The sequence below is a fragment of the Kryptolebias marmoratus genome, linkage group LG2, assembly GCF_001649575.2.
Source record: "Kryptolebias marmoratus isolate JLee-2015 linkage group LG2, ASM164957v2, whole genome shotgun sequence".
In the NCBI taxonomy this organism is placed as follows: domain Eukaryota; kingdom Metazoa; phylum Chordata; class Actinopteri; order Cyprinodontiformes; family Rivulidae; genus Kryptolebias; species Kryptolebias marmoratus.
The window spans coordinates 27,376,964-27,389,997 of NC_051431.1; the positions used below are offsets into that span (position 1 = coordinate 27,376,964).

General features: G+C 40.1%; 1 protein-coding gene across 1 annotated transcript in view; it reads right to left on the bottom strand.

The window, feature by feature from the left end:
- Positions 1-13,034, bottom strand: part of LOC108245342 (seizure protein 6 homolog) — a 255,510-nt gene that overhangs the window by 70,929 nt on the left and 171,547 nt on the right. The window contains exon 5 of the mRNA XM_017432192.2: positions 3,655-3,840. Within this exon, the coding sequence (XP_017287681.1) occupies positions 3,655-3,840 (186 nt within the window). The remainder of the gene's footprint in view (positions 1-3,654; positions 3,841-13,034) is intronic.

A 13,034-nucleotide genomic window follows, 5' to 3' on the forward strand; every position in this document is an offset into this window, starting at 1 on the left:
TTAAACGAAATAAACATTTGAAATATATGAGTTTGTATGTAATGTATGAATATAATATACAAGTTTCACTTTTTAAATGGAATTACTGAAATCAATCTACTTTTTCATGATATTCTAATTTTATGACCAGCACCTGTATATCGTTAATAATTCAAACTGAGGATTCTGTCTTTGGGACAGGGCTACTTGGCGGATCTGAACCGACATTTGTCAAGTAGGAAAGCAGCAATAAGTGGGTCTTAAGCCCAACTGGTAGCGGGTTTGGACACCGGCACTCAGCAGGTCAAAACCCAAAAATGTCCAGATGGCTGCCTGGCAAAGATCAGTTTTATTTTTTTCCCCAACTTTTCTTTTCTTTTATTAACATGGTTCTAATGTTAGTTTACACAAACCTGCTGTGGCTTTAACAGAGACGTGTTTCTGGGACAGCTGAGCTGTTCAAACTACATCTTTCTTTGGCATTATCGCAGGGACATTGCCATAAAAAATAAAATGAAGCCATGCAGCTCTGTTCTCTGTGACTGGGAGAACAGGCATGGACACGTTTTACATTGCAGCCGACAACAGGACATTTTCCTTGTCCAGCAGAAATTTTTCAGCAGTAAAATCAGCAGAACTTAAGTGATGGTCTTCTTGTAATGAAGTAGGTGTAATGGCAAATTCCAATCCCTCGCCGTTTGCATATGATTGGCTCTAAATCACACATGCATCATTTAATTTGCACCAAACTGGATATGAATGACCTTTGTTGACCTCTAAAGAGGCCAAAAGTATTATATTGGAGTTTGACTCCAGTGCACCCTATTATTCCAACATATGTAGCTCCCTGATACATCATCCGATCTGCACCAGATTTTTTGTGCATCATCAGGGAGCACTGGTGCACACATTGGTGTGGTACATTAATGACATCACTAAATCCCTGCCCACTCAGAAAAGACACTGAAGATTATTGGGTGACTGCTCCTCCTTCACCATGTCTATGATATAAGATTGAAACCGTATCCACTAACTTTTGATAACCACACATGACGTGTATGAAACCCTACAGGAAGTCCTCGCCAATCCATCGCCACAAAACAGGAAGTGACAATGACTTCTGTCTGGAAGGTCGGATTTCTGCCAAAAATTTAAGACATGCCACCAGACTCATATTAAACTGGACTGAAGGCTACTTGGAAGATTTGCCAATTGTGCTGCCCAGTGGACGGGTGCGGGAATGGTGCGAGAGCATTGACAACGGCGTCAGGGTGGAGGTATTGAAGCTGCCGCGGTTGCCACAAGACTGGAGTGGCGCTGAGCTGCAAGGGCCGTACAAGGCTGCTTGCAGCTTTAATTAGATTTATTTCTCCTACCTTTGAGGCAAAGAGGTATAAAGTTCAGACCATGCCCCTTTCTTTTGTCTAAAAGCCTAAACCATGTACCTCCCATGTACAATTTCTATTGGTTGAATGCCCACTAAAACACCCGCCTTCTTTTAGGAACACCATTTGTGATTGGACTATAAAGATAGAAATGCACACCCCAGCGTCTGTGTAAAACCCAGGACGTGCTTAGCTCCCTCGTTTTCACTGTCTCTCATTGTCTCTCGACTTCATCCATTTTCTTGTCTTTGTTTTTTTCTTATCTTTGTATGTCTTAGTTCAAATTCTCGTGTTTTTCCGCTTTGTAGCTTTCATCATATTTTTCCCCTCAAGCAAAATTTTCTGTCACTAGAAAGTTGTCTCAGTTTATTTATGCGGTCCTACCTAACTTTAATTTAGGAAAAGTTTGAAGGCAATTAGAAATTTACATAAACTCTGTTCTGTCATCTCTGTGAGTCCCAAAGACCTCCATCTCTGCCTCACCATAGCCCAGCCTTCGGACGTCTACCTGAGCGTCCGCCCATTTTCTATATTTGCTAAATGCTTAAATAAGGAGAGAGAACATTGCTTAAATATCTTTTCTATTACTTTCATCAAAGTCAGAAGTTTTCATCAATTATCCTATTATTTGATGGTATTGTCTTTAAACAGTATAACTTGGGTAAAACGTTTTGGGTTTCTGTCCACTAACTTCTCAAATTAGTTTATTGAAACTCTGTCCTATTCCTCATGACAGACCTGATGTAACAGAGTCAGGTTTGTAGGCTGCGCTTTTTCAGGTCTGCCCACAAAGTTTCTATGGGACTAAAATCAGGGCTTTGTCATGGCCACTCCAAAACAATGACTCTGTTGACCTTAAACCACTTTGTAACTAATCTGGCTGTATTCTTATGGTCATTGTCCATTTGGAAGACACATTTGCACCAAACTTTAATTTTATGGCTGTCTTGAGGTGTTGTTTCAATATTTCCGTACAATGTTCTTTCCTCATGATACCATCTATTCTTTGAAGTGCACCAGACCATCCTGCAGCAAAACAAACCTACAACATGATGCTGCCACCCCCATACTTCACAGTTAGGTGTTGACATGCAAATTTAGAACCAAAATACAATCATCTTAGAAACACAGAACCCGTCTCCTTCCCGAGCGGTATGATGGTACCACACTTTGAATCGCCTTGTTGCTGAAAAGTGCTATATAAATAAATTTCACTTCACATTCCCATAATGTTTATACTTGTGTATAATTGTTTCAATAGATGAACATGGCTCCTTCAGGCATCTGGAAATTGTACCCAAGAATGATCCAGAGTTGTGGAGGTCAACAAATCTCTTCCTGAAATCTTGGCTGATTTCTTTTGATTTTATCATGATGTTGCACAAAGAAGCAATGTCTTTGTGGTGTGACTTAAAATACATCCACAGGCGTGCCTCCAATTACCTCAAATGTTGTCAACTAACTTATTAAAAGCTTCCAAAGCCACATCATCATCACCCATTATCTGGGCTTTCCCAGATTACTTAAATATATAGTAATCTAAGTATATGTAAACATTTTACGTTGAAGAAAGTAATAAAACATTTCTCAAAAAAATGATCTCATTATTCAGGAATTTGACAAATAAAAATAATTTTGGGAATCCTATTTGATCTAAAACAGGAATGATTTAGTTTAATTTAATGTCACATAGTGAGAAAAAAAAATCATTTTATACATATTGTACATATATAGGTACAATATGTACCTATGTATGCTGGGGGGTGAGTACTCTTCATGTAATTTTATGCAATGTTAATAGGATTTTTTTGAAAGAGTTTATTTTTCAAAAAGCTGACTCTTAAAATAAACTTAAAGGAGTTCATCACTGTTTTTTCTTCAGACCAAAAGCATATATGCATCTATTTTATACAATTTATAGAGGAAATTTGTTTACATTACCAACTGTGTGTCAGTGGTTGCTTTTCTTAAATAAATGCTTGTCTGTGTTTTCTTATCGTATTGAATGTATTTTGTTGTGTTACATCTGTGGCATATTGCAAATCAATTCATAATTACAAATGCTGTAAAAAAAACAGTAGACAAGTGGCAACACAGTTGCTGTTGGTTTACTGTTATTTAACAATATATTTTTTGCAGTGTCCACACTTCTAAGCTTCTGTATTTAATTCAATAATTATTGTAATAAAATATGTGGCACAGCTTACATAAACCACAGATTTTTGTGACCATTTAAATATATACAACTGTATTACTGTCTTCCATGACCTTTGACTCCCTTTGACCTCACCTTCACAGTGTGGTTCCTTGCCACTCCAGTAGGGGGTGCTAGCATTGCGGCACATCAGTACACCTGAGCCCTGCAGCCTGTAGCCAGTCAGACAGGAGAAGAATGCCTCACCTCCAGAGTGGAGACTGCTGACTGAAACATCACCATAGAGAGGCTGACGTGGGAAGGGACAGCTCAGCACGAAGGCTGCAGACACACAAACCCAAACAGAAATGAAAGAGTTAGAAACACACAGAGACATGGAGAGATGAGGACACACTAAAGGAGAGAGTTTTGCCCGAAAGAAGGGAAATCTCCCTTGCAGAAAGTGTTTGACAGTTAGAAATGCTGTGTGATGTTGTGAAGTGGCAGTACAAACTTTTATTTTATTTTTTATTTTCTTTGGTATAATGACATCAGCTGGTGTTTATCTATGGATCTCTCTGGGTTCAGCTGCTTTGCATTCTGACTGCATCACCTATTTGCTGTGACACAGTCGCAGGAGCTGATCACAACAGATATAAATACGTGCTGTGATGGAACAGACATCACTTTTTTAAAATCCCAAAAGAAGCTGAAGTTTTCAAGTCCTGGAAGTTGTAGAGTTGTAGGCAGACCATTAAGAACTTACCCACAAGCTTTCAAGACTGATAAGTCCATAAAATAAAAACACAAACAAACAAGAGTGCATATCACCTGCCATCTTTTATGCCAGTTTAAGACTAAGATCATCTTATGTTGAAAAGAAATTAATTCATAGCAGTTTTGGTCAAATCTTGTAAATAACAGAAAGCACAGTCTGATGCAATATTGTAATATCTTGAAAGATGGGTTAATGCTTGGAACATGTGTTGGGGATTTCAACCTGGAGAGACTCACGACAAAGAGAAGCTGCAATTAAATGGTTTTATTTGACATGAATGACATAAGATATTTGGCGCTCGGACCTCGGCGGAAGACGCGAGTGTCGACAATAGCAATGCGCTTCGAGGAGAAGCTCAGGTTGAGCATTAGAGGCGTCTTCCTCGGGCCGGACACTTGTGGTGGAGGTTGAAGAGGGGAAGGAAGCTTGAGGGAGCTGGGAAACTGGGGGTGGAGAAGGGGTGGAGGTGGGCTGAAGTTCGGCCGGCGAACGGATGGGGCCATGATGGAGGCCCTTTTAAACGAAGGCTTGCTCGCTGATTGGACACGCTGAAGGCGTGGTTGGATGCTGATGGGCTGAGATGGAGGCGCGGTCTGATGCTGATAGGCTGGAGTGGAGGTGCTCGACGCAGCGATTAGATGCAGGTGAGGCTGAAGCAGGTCTTCCAGTCTGAATTTATGCCTAGGCTTCATGACTCAGCTACTACCACATCAAACTTTAGCTCAATGTCAGTAAAATTGGCTCAGGTATAACTATTTTTGATTTTTTGTAAAGTTAGTTGGTTGTGGCAGCCATCTTGAATTGGGTTGACTCAAAAAGTTAACCAGTTGTAAATATAGAGCTATTAACCAATTTCTGAAAGTTTCCTTAAATCCACTCACTGGTTCATGATATATTTTGCTAACAGACAGACAAATGAACACACACAAACGTGGGCAAAAAAAATATCACCTGCTGTTTATCTTTTGGTGGTGTTTCCCTTGGATTTATAGAAAAATGAATATTCATTAAGTTAACCTATTATTATTCCAGCTTTTGTTACAATATCTGATACTAAAACAGACTTTTCATAATTTTCTTATCTTTACATTTCATTGTTATTTTTTAAGCTCATATGAAATGAGGTTATTCAATTAAAAATGTTCACATATTCACCAGCAGCTAGTCTTGTTTGAATTGAGCTTGAGTTTGTAAATCTGATTCAACCTTCCCAGGCCTTTTTTATTTCTCACATTTTTAATAAAGCTTTTTCTGTTAGAAAGAGGAAAGTGGCACAGAAGAGATCAACTGTTATTACACAGTAAAGGCCCTCTACAAAGATGCATGAATTTTTTATTTTTAACAGTTGTGATATTTTTGCAGCTTTCTGAACTTTAGCCAAACCTTTATATATACCAAACTATATAATTGGTAAAGACTTCAGCCTGTCTCAGTGTAATTGTTCTAGTTTTATTGTTGGGCCTGGGATGGATTGCCAGTGACGTTGTTATAGATTCTGTCTGCTGGGGACAGTGAGGTGCCTTAGACAAGGATATATGTAGAGAGATTAAACAGGTCATTAAATAATGACCTCCGACCTCAGCTGCTTTCTGTACTCTATTACTGCTGAAGGATGTTTGCCAGCTCGATAGTGTCTCACTGAAATAAAGATAAGAGGTGCAGTATAGGTCTTTATCGTATTTCTCATTAAAACTACATCGCAGACTTGAGGTGCGGCAGAAGCAGCAGCTGGGGCTGCGTTGCCTCACTCACTGAGTCATTATCACAGTCAGCTGCAGCTATTAATAACAAGACAAACCAAAAAGTATGGAACTCACAGTCTCACTGCAGATGGAAAAAGATAAAAGAGCCATTGTGGTTGAATGTAAGCATCCCAACACTGATGCTAATGGAGCGCTTTTGCTAAGACAGACTGCCTCAGACCAGGAACCAGGCAGTTATATGTTACTTCATTCTGTTCTTGTCCTCATAGAACTTATGACCATTCATCATGCTTGGGCTGTAATGACTGTATGTATAAGAAGCACTGGTATTTTTTTTTTCTTTTATTCTGCTAAAGAAGTGGTTCTCAAATGTTTCATAACAAGTACCATTTATAATACCACATTTTCAATTGTCTAAGTCCTGCCATTATGACAGACATTAAAAAGCAATAGCATAGCTTTACAAGCTAACATTCATAGCTGACATGGACAAGCAAACTGACCAATCTTCTCGACTCTAACCGAAAAACCAAACCTGTTTCTATATCCTAACCTAAACCCTACAACAAACCCAACTGGCTAAGGGATACACACTGGGGCCTGATCATCCTCGCCTGGGTCTTCCTTAGTGAGGGTCATCTAGTGATAATGGCAGAAACCAGATGAACCAAAAGTCAACTTCTGAGGTTGTCCCAAAATTTCAAGAACAAACACAAAGACACAAGGAACACTAAATCATTTTAATATTTAAGAAAATATATATTTGAGATGGGATCTTGATTAATGCACCAACCTAACTTGCTTTTGACTTTCTACTACAAACTGTTTCAATCTTAGGACTGATTCAGGGGGAACCATCAAGATACAAAAACACTCCTAACCCTGGTTGAAGGGGACACTTTTAGGATGTGATGGCTTTATGGATTTGTTGCTAAGAGAAGTATCACATACTATATTGGTTCTTCTTCTGCTCAACAACAACTGAGATAACTTAAATTAAATGTTCTTTCTATTTTGCACCTTTTATTGTTAGCAGATTCAATAAAGTTTTCATTGGCACTGATTGAGTAACCACTAGGACATTGATTAATTGTCACCCACTCCAATTTCCAGTATATTCCAGTAAATATTCTTTATTGCATTTTTGCAAATAGTTTCTATTTGGAGCCAGAATCATAATTTGCTCAAACCACTCCAAGTACCACTAAAGGGGTCCTGTGTACCATCAGTGGTACTTGAACCACAGCTGAGGTCCAATTTCATATTCACAAATCAAAGATTAATGTCAGATCACAGGCAAAAAAGGAGCTAAAATTTAATGTAAAGGCGATAAAAACACAACAACCTCAAAAGTTATTATGCAATGTAAGGGCACCCACAAAATGAAGAGATTGGTCCTTGCAACCAGAAATTCTGTTCATGAACAGAATCAGTGACAAAGGCCAGCCATGTTTTAATCCAACACTCACTGTGAACAAGTCTGCTTTATTCTTAGCAAGGCCTCAGTCAGGAGTTGAACCTGCAACATTTTTGATGCAAAGCCACAGCATTAACCAACTGTTCCACCATGCAGCTGAGCTGGGAGTAAAGTTGCAAGGAATTGTGGATTTATCAGGGATACAGCTTTATTGGAAGCTGCACACTCAAGCAGAAAGTATAAAGTCAAGAAGAAGAACATCTAAGATGGCATTTGTTTGAAGTTGAGTTTGAAATTCTAGGCCTCTAGTGTTTGACTTAATTAGCAGGTGGGTTCTGTTTTTGTGCTGAAATGAACAGTCTGAGTGGGCCTAGCTGGAGTTTTTGTGGTGATAAACTAAAAACTTTGAGATCCACAAAAATGTAACAATTTTACTAGAATTTTTGGCTTGTCTCCTGACTGGTTTTGATTTGCATTTACTTGTTTTTTTCATGTAATATTTATTTGTACATGATTTTAAATTAAGTTAATAGTAAAGACTGCTTTGATTGAGTTTAAGTTATGTTAGATCTTTATTATCACTGAGCATAATCCTGCGATAACTTCAGAGCTGTGGCTGGAGGGGTCTTAAGGTGAATTTGCAAAAGAAATACTGAACAAATATAAACACTAATGAACAGTAGATGTTCATTATAAAAATATTTAGCATTTCTGTTTTAGGTGTTGGGTTTTTTTTAATCATGCAAACAATTTTAGTTCAGTTTCCATCACTCCAAAACCAGCTTCCAGCAGGACAATGATCCTAAACACAGCTAAAGCAACACTCCACTGGTTTAAGGAGAACTAGTTAAAAGTCCTACAATGGCCAAGTCAAAACTCAGACCTCAGTCCAACTGAAAATTACAACTTCATAAACATCAGACTAATGATAAAAAAAATTTTGCTGCTAAAATAAATTGTAATATCGGCAAGGAAAATGGCCATTTTGCCAAAGTATGCAAATCACCTGTGGTTGCTGTGAGAGAAGTGATTGTTCCTTAGTTACCAATTCTGTGAGTGAATGCTGTTAAGCTGATGGCTGCGACATTTAATGTCACATGCAAAGTGAACAATGAAGCACTACAAGAAACCTCTCAGTGAAGTGAAGTAAAGTGAAATTTATTTAGCACTTCTCAGCAGCAAGGCGATCCAAAGTGCTTTACAATACAGAAACAACAACAGAATCAAATACAGCAGATACATAATCAAACATCATAGAAACATCATAATCAGATATAGATCAATCATGTATAATATATAATGTATAATCTAAATGAAATAATGAAAAGAAACATATCTAAACATGAGCTAAAAGTGTCAAAATAGCAGCTAAAATAATCTAAATAAAATCACGATGAAGTTAAAGCTGAACTAAACAACATTTAGGCTAAGACAGTCAAAATATGAGCTAAGATAAACTAAACTAAACTAAACTAAATGTACAGGAAAGCTAAATAAGCTAACATAAACTGAAACATGACAATGCTAAGCTAAGGGTACAACATGACTAAAATACCAGAGGCCCGCTAAACAGCCATCATAATAATTATTAAGATAAATAAGCTAACGTAAACTGCTAAACTAAAGGTAATGCTGCCTGGCCAAGGCGTACTTCTTCCCGACCACCACAGCCATGAAGAGTCGCCTGTGATCTTTTTAAGTTCATAGGTTTATAAGTTTTGTTGGAACAGTTGTAAAGACAACTGTATTTTCAAACAGCCTTGGCAAACTGCTTCTCAGAGGAGCAGTAAATTAACTCCATTAGAGCTCACCAGCTTTACGACATAAACACGTCCACAATAACTTCTGACCAATCACACAACACTTGGAACAAAAATAACGCAATTTTCATCATGCAACCACGTGACTGAGAGCAGATTTTGTGACTTCTTATGGAGTATGAAAAGGCCTTAACATCATTGGTGGAGAAGTGATTTTCATTAAAGAGGATGATGCAAAAGAACCTTCAACTGACACAAAAAGTTGTAGGGTGAATAATGTTGAATCTGATTCAGCCCATCATCTTAGATGTGTTAAAGGGTTCATCCACAATGTTTAAGTAAACAACACAGTGCAACCTGTGTGCCAAAAAGGGAGACATCACTCAACATGTGTGAAGAGGTTTCAGAACTCAAGCACTTACTCCAAGCAGACATCATTGAACCAGTGGATGCATCTGAATGGGTGAGTCTTCTAATGAGGGCTCAAAAACATAAAAGAGACTTTAGGATTTGTGTTGATCTCTGTGAACCTAATAAAAGTATGATAAAGAACTAGCACTCTCTACCTCATATGGTGGACTTGGTCTCAAAACTGGCATAATCAATTGCCTCTTAACCATGATAGCTGTGTTTTTTCTGCTTTCATAAGACACAAGGGACTTTTGAACTTGCTTCAGCTCCATCTGCCTTCCAAAAGATGATGCACAAAGTTCTGAAAGATTTGCCAAAAGTCCAAAACTATTTGGACAATATTACAGTGTATAGGCACTCCAAGGAACATCAAGATGAATACCTACAAACTGTTCTCCAGTGACTTAAAGGCATGGGCCTACAGAACAACTTCAACAAAATTCCATTCCTAGGACAGGTCATCTCTAAGAAGGGCCTGCATCCCAGCGCACATCACCTGACTGCCATCGCTGAAGCTCCTGCACCAATAGATCTGGCAGCTCTTCATTAATTTGTGGTTTTAACCTCTTGGTTCAGCCAGTTTCTTCCATGCTACCCCTGAACCATCGCGAGAGTTACTTCAAACAAATACTCAAGTTGAACTAAAGTGGACTGATAAATAAAGCAAATAAAAGTTTCAATGATCTCAAAACAATGCTCTCAAAAAGCCTAGCACTAGCCAGCTACATCCTTGAACTGACAACTTATCACAACAGTTGCCTCATGCTATAGATTGGGAGCTGTTCTGACACAGTTCCTCTCAGATAATGTGGAATGCATTGTTGCTTTTGTTTCCTACACTCTATATCCAGTTGAGAGGAAGTACTTCATATTAGAAAAAGAGGCACTTGGTTTTGTATGGGTAAATGGAAGATGGAGGACAAATGTGTGGGGATGCAGATTCACAACCAGAACTGATCATCAAACCCTCATCACTCTGCTAAGCACTAAAAGGATGAATAAAGCTGGCATGAGAATTGCACACTGGTCAGTTAGACAGGTGTGTTTCCAGTACAACATGCAGTACAAACCAAGAAATCAGGACATCATGTGGACTGACTCTCACATGTTCTCCTCAGCACCACTAATACAGCTGTACACTCTGAACAGGACCTAATCACAGAGATGTCTGCAATCTCTCCTCTCCTGACTGCACTCTTGCTTGCTGAGTTTAAAGTACAATGTGAAGACTGTCCTGAACTTACATAGCTGCAACAAATCATCCACTCAGGATGGCTAAAAGTGAAGAAGTCCCTTCCAGAAGTCAAACCTTACTTCCTTGTGTTTCATGAACTGTCTACATAATTACCACTGATATTCAGAAGAAAATGTCTCTTAGTTCCTAAAACTAAGAAAAGGTTGTGAACCTGGCACATGTAGAACACCAGGGTGTGTTTTGCACTAAGCCACTCCCTAGTGAACTGCATTGGTGGCCGCATATGGACAATTTGGTCTACTCAGGAATCTGACAAAACTGCTTTTAATGGAGATTGAATTGTTCGTAAAAGCCAAGAAGTGTGAATTTCATGTCTCCACTGTTTCGTTCCTGAGTTTCATTTTTGAGAGTGGGCAAGTATGGACAGATCCGGAGAAGATCAGAGCAGTTGCTGAATGGCCTACTCCTGAGAACCAAAAACAGCTCCAGTGTTTTCGCAAATTTCTATCGCTGTTTCATCCGGAACTACAGTCAAACCGCCGCTCCCCTCACACAACTAACTTCCACCCTTCGTCGCTTCGAATGGAACCCAGAGGCTGAAGAGGCATTTGTGGCATTGAAACAATTATTCACCTCTGCTCTGTTTTGTCTCATCCAGATTCCAAGAAGCAGTTCACTTTGGAGGTTGATGCCTCGGATACTGGACTAGGAGCCGTTCTCTCTCAACGCGATTTAGCGGATGATAAGCTTCATCCATGCGCCTTTTTCTCTCAGCGGTTAAACTCTGCAGAAAGAAATTATGATGTAGGGAATTGAGAATTGCTCGCAGTCAAGTTGGCTTTGGAAGAATGGAGACATTGGTTGGAGGGCACAAGTCTCCCATTCATTATCTGCACCAACCATAAGAATCTCGCCTTTATTCAAGGAGCCAAAAGACTAAACGCTAGGCAGGCTCGCTGGTCTTTGTTTTTTGCTCGTTTTAACTTCACTATCACCTACCGGCCTGGATCTCGCAACACCAAGCTTGATGCCCTTTCTCTGCAATTTTCCCCGGATTCAGAGTCTGAGCAGCGGAGCCCATTCTTCCTGTTCCCTGCACTGTGGGCGTGCTGACCTGGGACACTGAAGAGACCAACTGTCAGGCACAAGAGGCTGAGCCTGACCCTGGGGTGGTCTGGCTAACAGACTGTTTGTACCCACTCCTGTTGTTTCACAAGTCCTACAATGGTGTTGCAATTCCAAGATCACATGTCACCCTGGAACTAACTGATTGTTATCATTCGTACAGGAACATTTCTGGTGGCCCGCCCTGAATCAGGACGTTTAAGAGTTTGTGGCAGCCTGTTCGACCTGTGCGAGGAATAAGAGTGAGAATCAGTCCCCGGCAGGGTTATTGAAACCATTCCCAACCCCCAGCCGCCTTTGGTCTCACATAGCACTCGACTTCATTACTGGTCTTCACCCATCACAGGGTAATACTGTCATTTGCACTATTATTGATTGTTTTTCTAAGGCTGCCCATTTCGTCCCTTTACAGAAGTTACCAACTGCCCTGGAGACTGCTCAAGGGATTTCTCAACACGTTTTCTGAATCCATGGTATACACCTGAACATTGTTTCAGATCAAGTACCCCAGTTCATATCTCAAGTCTGGAAAGCATTCTGCAACATTCTGGGAGCTTCATCTAGCCTGGCTTCAGGATACCATCCCCAATCCAATGGTCAGACAGAACGATGTAATCAGGAGCTGGAGGCCGCCCTCAGATGTGCTGAGAGTAACCCCTCATCCTGGAGTTCACAGTTGGTTTGCGTAGAATATGCTCACAACGCACTCACCTTGTCTGCCACAGGTCTCTCCCCCTTTAAGGCTTCTCTGGGGTATCAGCCTCCCCTTTTTCCTAGTCAAGAGACTGAGATTGCCATACCATCTGTACAGCACCACCTTTGATGTTGCCAGAGAATTTGGCGTCAAACCAAGGCTGCTCTTCTCCGCACAGCCGACGAGAACAAGGGATACGCTGACCGTCACCGTCACCTGGCTCCCCGTTATCAGGTTGGTCAAGAGGTATGGTTGTCCACTCGAGACATCACTCTCAAGGATACTCCACACAGGCTTGCCCCTCGGTTTATTGGTCTGTATCCTATTGCAAAACTGATCGACCCTTCAGCAGTTAAACTCCAGCTACCTCCTACCATGCGGGTCCATCCCACATTTCATGTCTCCCAAATCAAACCCGTGACCTCCAGTCCGCTTTGCACGCCCCCCCCCCCC